The sequence below is a fragment of the Ammospiza caudacuta genome, chromosome 5 (genome assembly GCF_027887145.1).
Source record: "Ammospiza caudacuta isolate bAmmCau1 chromosome 5, bAmmCau1.pri, whole genome shotgun sequence".
NCBI lineage: Eukaryota > Metazoa > Chordata > Aves > Passeriformes > Passerellidae > Ammospiza > Ammospiza caudacuta.
In genome coordinates this window covers 43,179,097-43,195,757 of record NC_080597.1, presented here as the reverse complement: position 1 = coordinate 43,195,757, position 16,661 = coordinate 43,179,097, and the positions used below count along the sequence as shown (strand labels likewise).

The window sequence follows — 16,661 nt, the reverse complement described above, 5'->3', positions numbered from 1 at the left end:
TGCTGCTTGTCTGTAGGTGTACTCAAAGCTGGGGAATATAGGAATGGGGGAACCTAGGGAATGGTGAAATCCTTCTAAAATTTAGAGTAAAGGCTATTACTGCAAGCCTTTGTATAAACTTCAAAACTTACTTTTCACTTTATTTTTACAGTAAAGTCAAGCTAAATCCTGTCCTAAATGTGAAATATTTTTGACATGGGGAAAGAACTAGCAGCAAATAATTTTGGACATGTTACTTTTATTTCAGCCTCAGTGTAGCTAAGAGATAAAAGTTTTCTTTTAATTTACCTATTGTTTCACTAGAGAAAGCAGTTGTAAATAAACAGGACTAATACGGTAGTTGAAATGGAAAAGTTGCCTGTTACTCACATACACAAGTGCTTCCAAGATCATACAGATACTGATTGGATAAGTTATTTTAGGCCCACAATTATGGTTCCTTAGATGAGATTACATCTTGTTCAAGCCATCTTAGGCTTTTTTTTTTTTACTGAATAAGTTGCTTTGACTTGAATCATCACATGCTTGCTGAGCTAGGTAGGGGAGAGAAACAGAGTATATGCATGAATGCTCTGTCTGTGACTCTTTCTGCACTTGGTCAGTGAATGAATTATAAGCAGGTTAATAATCCCTTGGGAAATAAATTAGGTGTTTTACAGTACTTACAGAACAAAGAACAGGTTAAGAAAATAGTGTAACTTTTTGCTGGCAACAAGTGGGATCCTTTTAATATAAATTGATAAGATGATGCACTGGGCACCTGCAAAACAATTGCAGAGCTTACTTGTTGCTAATTTCACAAACTTAATTGAGCTGTCTGTGCACTCAGCAAAATAATTTTCAGGACATGGATACATGTATTTTTATTTGAATAGAGAACTGTAGAAATTGGTAACTCATGGTGCTCATGTATTTCTGAAACTACAGTTGTTAAATGAACAAAACAAAAATGCAGATGAGCTTTGAGAAAAGATTGGACCAATACAATCTGAACTTCTTTGATTTCTCATGTATGAGAATGTAAGAAGGGCTTCACAAGGTTTGACCAATTTAGCCCAACCTACTAAAAATGTGTACTTGAGAGTGTGAGATAAGGTCACCTTCTGTTTTGTAGCCATAAATCTGACAGTAGACACACATGTATTTTAATGAAGGTCTACCCAGTCGGAAAACTTAGGAGATTTTTTCAATTAATATTTTTTTCAAATCTTGGCCCAGACCTTCACTGTTCATTTTCTTTTCCAGTTGCTCAACAGATAATAAAATGCTTGCAGTGAGGTGGTAGTAATACTTCTGATTTGTGTTTTTAATTGTAGCAGGTGAGATTTAGCTTGAAGATTAGATTTGTCTCATTGCAATTGTTTATGTAACTCCCTAGCACTAGGAAGTTCCCAGATTTGGATATTGTGTACAGAAAAATGGGTTGTTGATTCTGGGAGCCTGCTTTCCAAAGGTTTCTTCCATCTTGAGCTGAAGCATATCTGTGGTGGATGACATTCAGGGGTTCCTCCATCATGAGACAGTTGCACGAAGGCAGATTTCAGTGATACTGATACAACAAAGGGTGGTCAAAGGCCTCTTACTGTGATTCTATTAAACTCCTAGAACCTTTACTTTTACTGTGTTTTGAAATACTTGGCCTTACAAGGAGGTGGTACTTTTACAAGAGAGAAAACCCTGAAGGTTTAGCTTGCCATTATGATTGAGATCCAGAATCTTGCTAAGTTTTGGAAACTAAGTGTGTAAGAGTTAGTCAGTTTTCTGGAGACAACTTTGACTTTAAGGCTGCTGAAGCTCATTGATCCAGATGAATTGCTGACTTTTTAATGCTGTTATTTCAGGATTCTGAGGAAACCTATGGTATCATGTTTCCCAAGGTATCTTTCTTGCCTTAGTCATAATTTTACATCAGATGCTTCGAATGGACTTGTATGTATTTAAGAATTCCCATGAAACCCCCTTGTGTCAGGAGCAGTTGTAGTATTCACACTAATGCTGCTTGGCTGAATAGAGATACTGTACATTTGCCTAACTTGTAATTGTCTGAATAGTTATGATCCATTTGTGGAGGGAGAAAAAACCCTAAAGTTTATTTTGAGAAATAAATAGATTAATGTCTTAATTATAAATGGCAGATGAATATTTTCACATGCATTACTTTGCATGTAAGCATTCTTGTAGATTTGACTGAATAGTGAGTTGGTTTGCCCTGCTTGCTTTGTGAAACATATGACTTAGGCTTCACTCTTTGAAGTGTGAGCTACAAAGCAATAAGAGTTACTTTTCACCTTTCAGAAGAGTGATTAAACATTCCTTGCATGTATTACTGAGTACACAATAATGTTTAAAAAAAAAAAAACACCCTAACAACCAACAAAAGGAAAAAAACCAAGAACAAACAAATGAAAACCCTGTTGGAAACAAACAAACTTTAAATGTATGGAAATTGCAATGCAATTGATAGTGGCAAAAGTGGAAAAATACTTGGAAAGATTGGCAGGGAATGAGATTAGTAACAATTTCAGGAGCTTTGTGTTTTAATGCAGTTCTCTTTCAGAGCCTATCATCATTCTGCCTAGAGTGTGCATTTTCATAAGAAAGTTATACAGTATGCTGAAAGAACAAAAAGTTTCAAATACAAAATGTTCCCTTTACTGTGTCACCTATGAATTTGCACATGAACGGATTTATCAAATAAGACAATACATCATAAATTAATTTTGCTTAGAGACAAAAGTGTGTTTTTATACTATTTCACACAGTGTGCAAATATGTGTCTGAAAAATATGTCCAAATGTAAGTTAGTTTACATCCCTTTACAATTTGGAATTATGTCACAAGGAAACTAATTTTACTGTTGATGACTGTAGTATAATTTTCATTATGATTCTGTTTGTATTTAGGCTTTTTATAGAATAATTGAATGACTGTGGTAGGTGTTCTATACTTTCCTGATTTTCATCTTAGCTTCATCTAGAAGCTTTATTTTACTGCATCTCCACTTCACAATGTATAATAATTTTTATATGTCAGCTCTAGCTTTTGAAGTGAGGCCCTTAACTAGATTAATTCCATGCGTAAAATCATGTGCATTTTCTAGAAGGGGAGGGTTGTGGTTTCTTACCCAATAACTCATTTCATTGAACATGCTGTTTTGTAATATTGATGGTTTATGAGCTGAGTGGTGGGCATTTTGGTTTTGTTTTTTTGTATGCAGCTGGTTATTTAATTGGTGTAAAATATTTGCTTTGTTGTCCTAGTTCTCAGTTTCTTTGGCTTTTTTTATAGCATCTTTCAATGAGCTTTCAGTAGTCATTTGGCTCACTGATAAACTGTAGTATCTATCAGATGATTTAATGTCTCTGCACAGGGAGAATTTGTTTTTACTTGGGTAGCCATGTTAACCTCACAGTAATAGTGTCATTGTCATTCAAAATTAGCATCTTGTCTCTAAGATATTGAGATATTGCTGCCATCAGAAGTGTGGTCCTACCTCCTTGTGCTCTCCAAGTGCTGCTGGAGGCAAAAGATCACAACCAATCAGAAATTATGAAATATGAAAGACTGAATAAAATTTCATTTATTTTGCAGTATTGTATTTGAGTTTATATTTCACAAATTATTTACATCAGTAATAATTTTCACTGTCAGATAATAACCTGTATTTATATATGTATACAAGGTTTTCATTGTTTTATGATATTGAGATTTGGAAATACTTTCTTGTAATATGGGACTTTTGTGAGTGCTATATTAGAAGGTGGTGTAACAAGGAAGACTAATAACACTACTAAAAAACTGCCAGAGTCTAGTATTTTTATCTGTTATTTCTTGACTCGTTTTACTACTGGTTTTATGTCAGTATAACACTTACTTCTTTTGAGGCTCTGTGGGTCAGAAGTTGTTAATAAATAGTGCAGCACAGATGGCAGATACCAGAAATAAAGTACTGTAAATACAAAATTATGCTGATGTTTGCATCTGTGAGAATTCCATCATTTATCAGGCCAGATACTTCTCACAAATTTGCTTATTCTAACACATTTTGCTTCTAGGAGTTGACTTTGTAGTGCTTAATCAATATATTTTAGCTAGGCTTGCTTCATGTTTAAGAAAGTAGCTTTGGGCTATAACTATGTTATGTAGCAGCCTTCACAGAATTGTTTTCTGAGTTTTCTGGGTGCCGCCCTGGTGACTTGTGCTGCCGTGGCAGTGCTGGCCCAGGCAGCTGTCCCCAGGCTGAGCTGGAGCCCGTTCAGCCAGCGCTGCTGCAGGGCCTCCTCCCACCGCCCTCTGCTCCTGTGTTCTGCACCCTCCCGAGAGGGTTGTAAAGTGCAGTGTTTTCTTCACACTTCTGGCAAATTTGAACATTTCTTGGTGCCTTTTTTTTTAGATTTGTTGACAATCTCAAATGAATTTCCTGCAGTAAACTGATCAAGAGTAATGAAAGTAGTTACAGAAAAATCTCTCAGCAGTAGAGATAGGGAATTGTCTGAGAGCCCCTTGCAGCGTATTGGTTCTTGGTGTGGACCAGTCGAGCAAAATTGGGCAGAATTGATAACTTGGATCATCAGTTGGGTTGAGTTTAGATGCATAATCTTCCACGATCAAAATTGCAGTCACCGTTTGAGACGCGTGTGTAAAATGATGTCCGTGTCTTGAGTGTCATCAGCCTGCCAGTACTGAGTGTTGGTCTTTCCTGTATCCTGCAAAATAAAGTGCAGCCTTCATGTTACACAAGGTCTTTTTTGCCCAGTAGTCCCCCTGTCCCACGGGAGAGGCAAGTCATAGGCCTCCTCTGTCTTGTAATAGCAACATTGGGAAAGCTAATAGAAAAAAAAATCTGCCTAGTTCAGTGACACAACTTTGGAATAGAAGCAGAAATCCCATGCTGGGTTTTGTGGCTGTTAACCACTTACAAATTTATCTAGGTTGTTGCAAATGTAATTCTGAGTGGTTTTTCCCTAAGATTGTAACATAATTGGGTAAAGCTTAATAGGTCTTAGCAACTGGAAGAGGCTTTAGTCACCTTGAGGCTTAGTCTGCTTTGGTTTTTATTAAGGTTATGACTTTTGGCCATTGTAGACAAAAAGAAATTCAAGTGACTACCAGTCACAGTTGCCAGTATGCTCTTGGAGAGTTGTTATATATTCTGTGTGGCATAATAATAATATATATATTATGTGTGGCAAGTAGCCCAGTCAGATGAAATAATGATTGCAAAGTGCCAGAAGAAATGTTTTTAGTACTACTAATACCATTCATCTTGAATCTTCATTATCTTTGCTGGACCAAGCTTGAGTAGACTATAATAGTGACTCAGAGACTTTGAATGCAAGTCAAGGTTCTGGTAATAGAGGTTAAGGTTTTGCTGAATTTCATTTTTGTTGCTGATCTAAATTGTATGGAAATAATGAAAAACCAAGACAATTTTAAACTGATCCTTACTTAGATATGACAGAAAAAGATGTTTAATAAAGTAGAGATGAAATAAGATATCCATGCAGCATATTCCTGGTCCATAAGATTTGAGAAATGCTGCATTTAATCTGCCTGGAACAGATCCACAGGATTTTTAATTGATTTATTTCTTGAGGCTTTTTATCTTTGATGTTCTGAGTATGTTATGACATTAAATTATCAGACTTACTGAATTCAACACTTGGCCTTTATTATGATTTTCTATAAAGGTTTCTCTACAAGTCATTTTGCAATTAGCTTTTTATGTAAAAGTAAGTGGCACAATAGATGTGACCTACTTTGCAATGTTTCAAAAGAAAATCCTCTTTCTAATAAGCAGCGTTCAATATAAATATTATTTACTACTGCTTTTAATTGAATTTTAAAAATCAGGTAGTACTCATTGTGAAAGAGGTGGGATTCTTTTTTCTCTCTTTAAAGTAATCTATTGCCTCTTAGGGATTTTCTAATTATTGGGGTTTTTACCCCAAGTTAACATTAAAAATAAAAGACTTTATGCTGAGGTCTGTAGCGTGTTCTGCTTATTACATCATGTGCCACCACAGCAATTTTTTTATTTCCCTGAGCAGCTATGCTTATGGGATATTCCTTTTTGGCTTAGCTGTTTTGCTTATGTGTCCCAAAGCTGGTAGTACTTTTTGATTGATGTTTCTAGCTCAGTGTCTGGTGTGTTGACTTTTATTTTTGAACTTGTGTGCCTTTATCATTGTCTCAGAAGGTGTCTTTTGACTTTCTGCCTCTCAATTTTCCCACAGAATAACAATTTTTCACACCTTGCAACATGTTGCTAGGATTTTCCAACTTGTCAGACTTGAATGTTGTTTTTTGAACCTCCCCATTTCACTTTGTCTTTCTTAAAAACTACTGTGTCAGCTTGTTTTATCAGTGTTTAATGAACATCAAGCTAACATTTGTTATCTTGGGATGGTGGGGAAAGAGTGCTTTTGAAATCTTGTCTCCCAAGTGTCCCTACTTCAGCATGCTCTGGTTCGTGTTGTAAAGCATTATTAAGTGTCAGTGAATTTTATTCCTTCTGAATGAAAACGGGTTGGAAGAGATGCTGCAGCACTGCACTGGACATGTGCCACTCACTAATGGACATCTAGTCCATGGCATCAAGTGGTTTAGTTTAGGAAAGCATACAGCAGGCTGGTAGGCCCCCAGAACCAACTTTTTTTTTTTTTTTTTCAAATTTATTTCCCTCCGTCTGCATCACTTGCTGATGTAGATATGGCCTGTGAACCTGGTTATGTGAATGCTGAGCTGATGCCACTGGCTGTTACTCAAAGTGGGTTTTTGTTCACAGTGAGTTCTTCACTGAGAAAGATCTTGCTTGTCCTGCTATTTCAAACTTCTTTGTATGTGTGGATGGTTGTTCCTGTAGTTCCTTACTGTCAAATACCTGCATTTTGTTCTCAATATGTGTAAAATGTATGCTGAGTTAGGTTCTGATATATTTTCTGATGGTCTGTGGTAATTGTCTGCTGTAATTTCTTTTATCATGTCTTCTGTATATATACAAAAACCCCCATAAATACTGTGTGACTTACAGAGATGAATGCTACTTTTGATACTTAGTGACTTACCCTGCCTGTCTTCTTTCTCATTTCTACCATCTGGATTTGGCCCCGGTATAGACAACTAGCAGATTTGGTTTATGAGTTTATTTGTTTGAATTTTACATCTGCCTAGATGATATCAACAAAGCAGTTTGCAGCTATCACAGTAAAGTTATTTTGATTTGAATTCTTTACTCTTAAGCTGAAAACCCTTGAAGTTGCCTTATGTCTAAGAATCCAGACATTTTTTTCCTTGAAACCATCCTGAAATTTAGCCCAAGTCCAGACTAATTCACTAAACAAGCAGCTATTTGCCCTTGTGTTACTAAGTAGAAATAGCATGTTCTGTTGTGGATGGAGAGATTAGGTCAGCTAATAACTTCTTGCTGCAGGGGGACAGTCAGCTGTACCTAGTGTTGGTGAACAGCTGATCAGCAAAATCAGGGATGGATGTTCCAATATTTAACTTCCCTTAAGATTACAAAGGGGTGTTTTCCCAAGTGTTTAAGTATATGTCCTGTTTCTCAAAGTTATGAAAACTTTACATTTCTTTGGAAGCATGGAGAACAGTTTATTCTTTTCCTCTCAGAACAATGGCTGGAAATGTAGTGTCAAGTGCCTACATTAGTTGCCTTCTTTTTTGGTAATATGTGATTTCTCTAAAGTGGGCATGGTAGAGCAGGAAATATTGCTTCTGACATTTGTAGGTCCTGTTCATATCTATGTACAAGCATGAAGCCAGCTCTTAGGGCAATAAATTTTAACATTAGAGTCTTACCTGAAGTTCATATCTGTTCGTATATACCTGCTGCTACCTAGCCAATCATACTGTGAATGACAATATGAAGCACCCCTTTGTTGAACAGGAAAGGATATGGTTGTATGAGGTGTGTTTTGCAGTGGAAAAAGACCTCTGATTTAAGTAAATGAGTATTTCTTTTTTCTGTAACGATGGGTCTTCTGGATGCATGGGTAGAAAACCTGAAAGCTTTTAGATCTTCTGTGGTCTTTGTTGCAAGTAAAATCTGTGTTTATTACTCATCATGTTTATTGATGTGTAATATACTGCTACAGGTGTTACTGTGCAGATATTTTGGGGAGTTCCTAAAATTTTTCATTACTCTGAACAAGTTTTCAGTTGTTTTGGTTTTCTTGGTGTAATGTGGTGTTGTCAACTTCCAGAGCAAGATAGCACAATATCTTTATGTCTTCAATAACCTCTTATTCTTCTTACATTTTAGATGCTGGCATCACCATCAACATCAGGTCAGCTGTCTCAGTTTGGGGCAAGTTTATACGGGCAACAAAGTAAGAATTCTTTTTATTAATAATATGTTTATTTTATGCTAAATATATTACAGTTTGACACTCTGGAACATGCAGATGGCTTTGTTTTTTGGTGATTGTGTAAAAATGACAGTATACATACATCCTTACATACAATTATTTTAAGATACATTTTTGCTTTGCTTCATATGCAATTTTGCAGTGTTTAGTGTGCAAAATATTATATTGTCACTTTATAACTGCTAAATATCCAAATACAATCATACTATAAAAAAATTCTGTGACTTAACAGACTCTCTGAAGGAAAACATAAAGAAAGCTGAGCTAAAATGAGCCTAGTTCAGAAAACTATGTAAGGAACAGAAGGAAATTATACCTTAAATATAACTGATATTTCATGCTCTACAGGAGCACAGTAAATCTTGTGTACATGTTTGGCAACTTGCATTTGGCAAAGAGCTATGCCATTAAGATTATTGCTTTCTGCATCACTGTTTTTTTCTTTCCTTGACAATGTCATGTGTCTGCCACTCCTATGGACACTGTTGTAATAGAAGAGCTATAGAGTGACAGTCACAGTGTAATGCTCCCTCAAGGACCACCTAACTTAGGGCCAGCATTGAGAACTGAACCTCTTGGTAACTGAGAGGTGCACTCAGGCAGTGTCTCAGAATACCTGAGTTAGATACTGTTCCACAAGTAAAACTGGTTGTGAATGTCACCTCTCCTGTGTCACTACAGTGCTTTTAAGTGTTTTCTGCTGTCTTGCTAAGTGCATCTGACTCAGATTCCAAGAAAAAGTGCCTTCAGAGTACTTTAGAGAGTCTGAACTTTATCTAGTCAAACTAAAAGCTTTGTTTGCTAGATGCATGGCCTTCCAACTTCTTTTGGCTTTCTTCAAATGGTTTGAAAAATACAGTGGCGTTTTGGGGTGCTTTTTTGTTTGTTTTTGGTAGCATTGGTTTTTTGGAAGGTTTTTTTCCCTGTCTCAGTGGTTGTTGAAGAGTGGCCCTGTAATATAAACTGCCATTTTATTATGCTGCTGAGATTTATATGAGCAGCTTCTAGCCTTTCTTAGAGTCATGTTTGGCTCTTGTCTTATATTATAGGTGCTGATTTTGGCACTGTTGAACCTTTCAGACTTTACTGTATACAGATACTAAAAAAGTATATTCATTCAGCTTGTCACAGTCATTTGTTGTTTATTTTTTAAGGTAATCTTTTTAATCAGCTTGGCTTTTCATTCAGTTGGTTGCTGTCCCTAGGATGTAATCTCTGTAACATGGAGACATATGTGCCTACAACCTTGAAAGTAAATATTATCAGGTGTCAGTTTCTACCAGATCTTGAGAAAAAGGGGCAAGAAACTTTTTTGTTGAAGTCATAGTTAACAATTAAATACTCTTTAGGAAAAACAAAGCTGATAGTTCCTATGCACTTTTAAGGATTGGTAGCTGTCAGTCATTAAGCAAGATGTCATATTACAGCATCAATGTAACCTTGACCAGTAAACTTGATCAGTAGGAAGGAAATCTGCCATTTCATTGGTCTGCCTTCAACATAACCCATATAGATCTTGTCTCAGTTAGAAAACTGGAAAAAGAAAGTGTAAGAAAAGAGGGTTTGGGGTTTTTTTTCTTCTTACAGTGAGTATTTCAACTGCCTCTCCTTGCTGGCCATATGGTTCTACTTCACTGTAACAACCCTCATCAGTAAAAAAAATCTAGTTTAAAGAAAGCCAATAAGAAGAAATAACCATCAGTCTAAAAGTGGCATTGCTAAAACAAATGCTTGCACAAAATTAGGTTGAATATCCTTATTGTGGTTTTTTTGGTGTGCTGTATCTAGTTTGGAAGTGTATGTATTTTTTCTTTACCATTTTATTTTTAAAATCCCATGTAATTTTTAATCAACATGAAATATTATTTATAATACATATTTATGCTCATTGAAATTATTCTGATGCAGGAAATTGCCAAAATATTTACAGTGAACACTGATGCAATCAACATTTAATGAAATGTTAGGATGCTTCTTATAGCAAGTCACACCACCTCTTAATCTGAATGTATAGAGATAAATCTGAGTGTTATACACTTGAGTTTTATTGCAAACTCCCTGGATTTGCAAATTGTAGGGTAGGACACAGACTGCAGTTCTTATAGTGTAAAAGCTGAATGACTGGGACATTTCTTCCGACTTTGTCAACAATAATATTTTGAGCATATGCTGTGTCTGTTCTTTGCATTCTTAGTATTTAACCACATTATGCATTGTCATATTCAGCTCTTCTGCTGGGGTGTTCTACCATGGGAGAGTGCTGATCCATCGGAATTTTCTTTTGTTTGGTCTGCAAGATAAGATTTTAAGTTCTGTCAGTCTGCCTCAGCAGCCTTATGCCAAAGCAGTAGGAACTGTCACAGCCATCGTTTTTTATATGCTTTGTTATTATTGTAATCTTGCACTAAATGACTTTTCTTGTCTTTGAACATGATTCTTAAACTACTTAATACAGAAAAGTGACATGAGAATGATGAAAAACGTTTGGACATTTTGAAACAGGGCAGTAATTGGTTATTTTCTGCTGTTCTCAGTTGTACCTCACTGAAGTGCTTGCTTTATTCGGTCACACACGATTGTTTGGTTTTAACAATGGGATCAATAGTATTTTCTATACATTCTGTATGTTTTTAAATGCTGAAAGAGGGCTGTTAAAATTCTGCTTGCTTTCTTTTCTGATAAGGTCAAACTTGATCACAGACACTGAAGTACTGTTGCCATAAAGAAGCAACTTTATGTAAAGAGAGAATTGGCCTCAAATGTTGCTTTTGTTGTCCTAAAAACAGTGTTATTGTTAGTTAAAGATCCATCACTTTCATTTTTTTATCAGAGATTTGCTTAATTTTTAGCAAGACAAATCAGTGTTCTAAATACTGTTCAAATATTTATTCAAGAGTAATTAGCATATTTGAGTGCAGTTACTGATTTTCCTAAAATTCTGCCGCTTTCTGAGATAAATTGTAGAATTTCATGTCCTTATTGAAAAACTCAAAATTCAATCCTTCATCTACAATATATGTCTCAAAGGAAACAAAGTTTTGGAAGTGACTTCAGAGAAATTCCTCAAAGAGCCATTCCAAAGTTAAACAGATATAGGCCTAAATTTGATAGTTGAGTTTCTTCTATCCAAACAAGGACTTAGTTTTGACACTGCACTTTCCTTCAGTCTTTACACTCTTTTTGTACGTTGTCGGCATAAATTGTTTCCATCTATACCTGATGGAGAAGACCTTGTTCCTGATTGCTCTGTATCTCCACCCCTCTGAATTTTTTTTCAATAGGTGCACTAGGCCTTCCAATGAGGGGAATGAGCAACAATACCCCTCAGTTAAATCGCAGCTTATCACAAGGCACTCAGTTACCGAGCCACGTAACGCCAACAACAGGGGTACCAACAATGTCACTTCACACGCCTCCATCTCCGAGCAGGTATTTATCAATAGCTGATATTTCTGCCATTGTGTCTTTCTGCAGAGCTCTTGTTAAATGTTCTGCATATTTTGCCTCATACTTTACAGTCTGATAAATTAAAAAAGAAGAAAAGTAGTGTTTATGGACCACTTACTTTGTTAGGGAAATAATACCATAAAAAAAGTAAGGGTTTACTGTAAGACAGTATTTTATTTTTGTACATAAAGGACAAATTGCTGGCAAATTCTGCTTCAGAATGTAAGAGGTAGTTATTTGATTGTGCAGTTAAAACTTTGCTATGGTGTCATACACTGCATGAGAATATAAAGATAGTAGGCGTGAAGTGCTCATTAGAAAAGAGCTGTAACACCTTTTCATATGTATAATACTTAAGTATTTATCTAAACCTGATGAAGGACTTGATTAGCATGTAATAGGTCATTTGGTATTTCTGAAGAAATTCAGAACTGCATTAATTATAGAGAGTAATCCAAACACAGTGTTTGGTCGCTAAGCACAAATTAAATTGCAGCAGCTTGGAGTCCATCCTGCATTAGTAATGTAAATGAGTAGCCAAATACTGTTGTACAGATTCATCTCTGTGGATGGTTTTTCTTTTTCAGGGGGATATTGCCTATGAATCCTAGGAATATGATGAACCACTCCCAGGTTGGTCAGGGCATTGGAATTCCCAGCAGGACAAACAGCATGAGCAGTTCAGGGTTAGGCAGCCCTAACAGAAGCTCTCCAAGCATAATATGTATGCCAAAGCAGCAACCCTCTCGACAGCCTTTTACTGTGAACAGGTAAGGCTCTTTAATTGGACCATCCCTGTACAGCCAGAGACATACTGCTCTGGAAATGTAATTTTTATCCATTAGAATAAATCTTGAAACCTGTGTCATGTACTCATGTCTGGGCAATAAACTTTGAAGCTCCTTGTAGTATTCTTGTAAGGTCTTTGAGGCCTTTAAGCTAAGTTCTCTTAAAAACTTAAAAAATACTTAAAAACTCTGTGTGCAGAGGACAATGATGTTGGATATTGATACATGTATACAAAGTACTGTTCAAATAGTATTCAGCTGTAGGGTAGATAATGAAATCCCTATGTGTAGGAACTGTTGAATGAAAATGCTCATCTTTTACTCTTTGCATTGCTCACTTTCAGTAAACTACAAGTTTTACAAATTGAGAAGGAAATATCTCTGAAACAATGACTGGCTCTTACTCCACACTTTATTAACATGTGGAAGTATAGTAGTATACATGTCCAATGGCTAATTAAGGTGTTTAACAAAATTTCGAAATTACTCTTGGGGAAAAGAATTTATGGCATTTACTTGTCAGGTGCATGAATTATGTGACTTTCAAAGAAGCATTTTCTAAATAGTTGTTTAGTTGGAGCAATGAAAGTTTTTAGGCTAGATTTTTGAAGCTTTTGAAGGTGTTTCAAATTAGAGTTAAATGCTTCAGATTTGTAACTGTAAAAAGTTTGCATAGGTAAAATTTCCACTAGGGAACCTTTTCATATTTTTATTTATGGAAACTTCCAAATTATCACCTTCTATCCTGTTTCAGGGAGAAGTAGATGTTGTGATTTTCCACAGGGCAGACATTCAGAATTTCACTCATCTGGGGGCCTACCTTTGGGCTTCTAACAGGATGAAACACATTATTTGTGGAGCTGTCTGCACAACCACAGTAATCCTACATGATACTTAGATTTTTTCAAACATTTTTGCTTGACCTTATGAACCTTTAGCTCATGTCCTTGTATGACAGAGACCATCCCTCTGTTCACAGTAATGCCATGTGTACATGGTCATGATTGCACACCATAACTGTTCAGCTTATAAATGAGTTGTGACAAACTTGGTCCTTTTCATGACCCAGCTTCCCACCTGCCCGAGTATGGATTGCAGCCTGACTTTTAACTACTGCATTTAATGCGGCTTCATTTTTGTGTATGAAATTATTGAGTAATGATCATGTTAGTCATAACTTGTTTGTTGAGAGATGTCTTAGTACACAATGGCTACTAAAACACTAAGCTATTTTGAAGTCATTCCAGTTGACCTGATTGAGCAGTGCCTGATGCTGCTGCTCATTGTTTTCAGAAAATAATTAAAAACCAAGTTTAGGCTAATATGGGTTGCTTAGGCTTGAATAATTTCAATTTTTTTTCTCCCCTTAATATCTTCCACTAGAAATACAAAGTATATATATCCTTTTGTCTGACTTTCTGGATTTTTTTCACAGTATGTCTGGATTTGGGATGAACAGAAATCAGGCATTTGGAATGAATAACTCCTTATCAAGTAACATTTTTAATGGAACGGGTGAGTTTACTCTCTTTAATGTTGACCTTAAACTACGGCAGAGTTTTTTTAAAAATAAGTCTAATTAATAATATTTTGTTCTGTTGCAGTGCAACTTTCTAACAATTTTCAGATGTTCCATAGAAACCCTGCTCCATAAGCAGTGCTAGGTAACTGGTACTGCTTTATAGCAGTGGATTTTAAAACTTTTGAAGACAAAGTGAAAGTAGTTCTGTAGTATATTTGCTGTATGTCACCTCCCTATAGATTATACTTATTCAGTTAGAAATACAAAACAGCTCTTGAACTTGAAAAGGGTATTGGAGAAGATTTATCTATATTCTGTGAAAACATTAGGCATGTAAAAGCAGTGTGAAAGCATTTTTTTTTTTTAATCTCAAACTCCTTTTGAGCAGCTGAATTGTCATGTAATCCTTTCAGTTAGTTGTTTAAGTTGTGATTTCTCTCTGGGAATTACTTCTTCATCTGAATTTAATGAACTAGAGAGAGGAAAATATCTTTGTCCGTAAATGATTTAGGTTCATGTGTGCTGTTGTTTCTGTATGTGGCTGCATATATGAAGCAACCTGAGGTGCTGGTGATGTCACAGGAATGGAATGGTTTGGGCATTCCGTAGGACATTGTGACATTTTTATAGAGCTGCAGATTTGGCCTCACCTCTGTAGCATTTCCTGCTGCAAATGAAAAAGAGTTCCCATGTAACTTGCACTGCATTGGCTTTTCAGCTGCTTCAGCTTTATCTTACCTTATCTAAGGACAATAGAGCTCTTTGATGCTGCTGCTAATATGGGTTATTCTCTCAAATTTCTTCTTGATAACTCTTCAAACTTTAAACAGATTTAAAACAAATTTCAATACCTATTCTAGAACTGGAATTTTGGTAGTTTGCCTGTATTCTGCGTGTACAGACTTTAATTCAAGTAGAGTAGGCTTTACTAAATGCTACTTATCTGTCGTTTGAAAGCAAACTTCAAACATACTGATGCTCTTTAGGGTCATCTTGTAACACAAAGGCTGTAGTTATATGTAATAATTACTGAATGAGAAAAAAGATCAACTCGAAAGAAAATATGTTCTACATTTATCTTGCTCATAATGAAGTCTCTGACAAAAATACATAAGGGAGTTAAGAATACCTGTTTTTATTGTAGATGGAAGTGAAAATGTGACAGGACTGGACCTCTCAGATTTTCCAGCACTAGCAGACAGAAACAGAAGGGAAGGAAGTGGCAATCCAACTCCATTAATAAACCCTTTAGCTGGAAGGGCACCCTATGGTAAGACCAAACTTTTGAAAGCCCTCTGAATGAAATGAAATTTGCTTTATTCACCTGTTGCTGTTCATAAGATTATAGACAGTCTTTTCAAAAATGCCAGACATGTGAGCTGCTAAGACTCATTTTTAAAAATGAATAATTGATACCTGTGATTGGAGACTCCCTTTCATAAGTACTAGAACACGTGTGTTCTAGTTTTACTGTCAATAGGGATTGTTGGGGTTTTTGGTTTGTCTAGTATGATTGCTCTGAGGCTGCTCACTCTAGAAATTTCTTAGGCAATAGGTTTTATTCAAATTACATATAGACAAAAGCTGTTGATGTCTGAGTAGCAAATTGCAGGAATAGTGTTTTATTAGTAGAGGTGTTACTGTGTAAAAAGTCATAAGCTGTAAACGTACTGTAAACTTTCACTGTTTATTTGATAGTATTTGCTGCTGTACTGTTCAGTGTCACCCTTATGATGAGTATCAAATTTCAAAAAATAACCTGTAAGCATCAATTATTATCACTCAGATTCCAAGTATGTGTCATATAATTCTTGCTGTACAGGTTAAAAAAATAATAAAAGGAAAAACCTTTAGGTGGATACAAATCTTACTATTTGGGTCTTGAAAAAACTCAGGTAAGCTTAGTGTGAGGTACACAACCTTCTTTTTGTTACTGCTTTAGTAGATTTTGTTACGCATGTTGCATCAGCTCTTGTGAAAAGTTGCTTTTATAACCATAAGTTATTTTTGTGACACTTGTCAAATTTTGAACCAAAAATAACTTAGTGTTTTCAGCTATAAAACATTAGTGTTCTTCAGAGATAGCGGCAACTTGAATTGGACAAGAGAGATACCACATTATCAAGAGAAAGTAGCTGCATGGATTTGGCTTAACCAGGGCCCTCTGCATAAGATAGCTGTGAGAAAGAGTTAAACAAGTTAAACTGAATTGTTAAACATGGGGAAAAAGTGACTTCCCCACATAATTACACTCAAAACCAAGCATGAATGGAGACTTAGTACAGCTTGAGGCTTATGTATGATTTTGTCCAACATAAAATGGCTTGGATGGGAAGGAACCCTAAGGACAGTTCCAGCTCTGGAAAAAGAAGACAATATGTGAAAAACTGATAGAAGATAGGAGGGAGATCCACACAGATGCACTTTCAGCAGGGAGCTTGAATTCAGTATTAAACAGCACTGCAGCATAAAAATGTCTGTAATTGTTCTTTTGCTTACACCATTTCCCCATTTTGG

General features: G+C 35.9%; 1 protein-coding gene across 6 annotated transcripts in view; it reads left to right on the top strand.

Moving 5' to 3' along the window:
- The window catches only part of CNOT2 (CCR4-NOT transcription complex subunit 2), an 83,666-nt gene that overhangs the window by 52,573 nt on the left and 14,432 nt on the right, over positions 1-16,661 (top strand). For all 6 annotated transcript variants that reach the window (XM_058804716.1, XM_058804717.1, XM_058804713.1 and 3 more), the window contains 5 exons: positions 8,282-8,348; positions 11,669-11,816; positions 12,422-12,604; positions 14,058-14,137; positions 15,289-15,414. In XM_058804716.1, the coding sequence (XP_058660699.1) occupies positions 8,282-8,348; positions 11,669-11,816; positions 12,422-12,604; positions 14,058-14,137; positions 15,289-15,414 (604 nt within the window). The remainder of the gene's footprint in view (positions 1-8,281; positions 8,349-11,668; positions 11,817-12,421; positions 12,605-14,057; positions 14,138-15,288; positions 15,415-16,661) is intronic.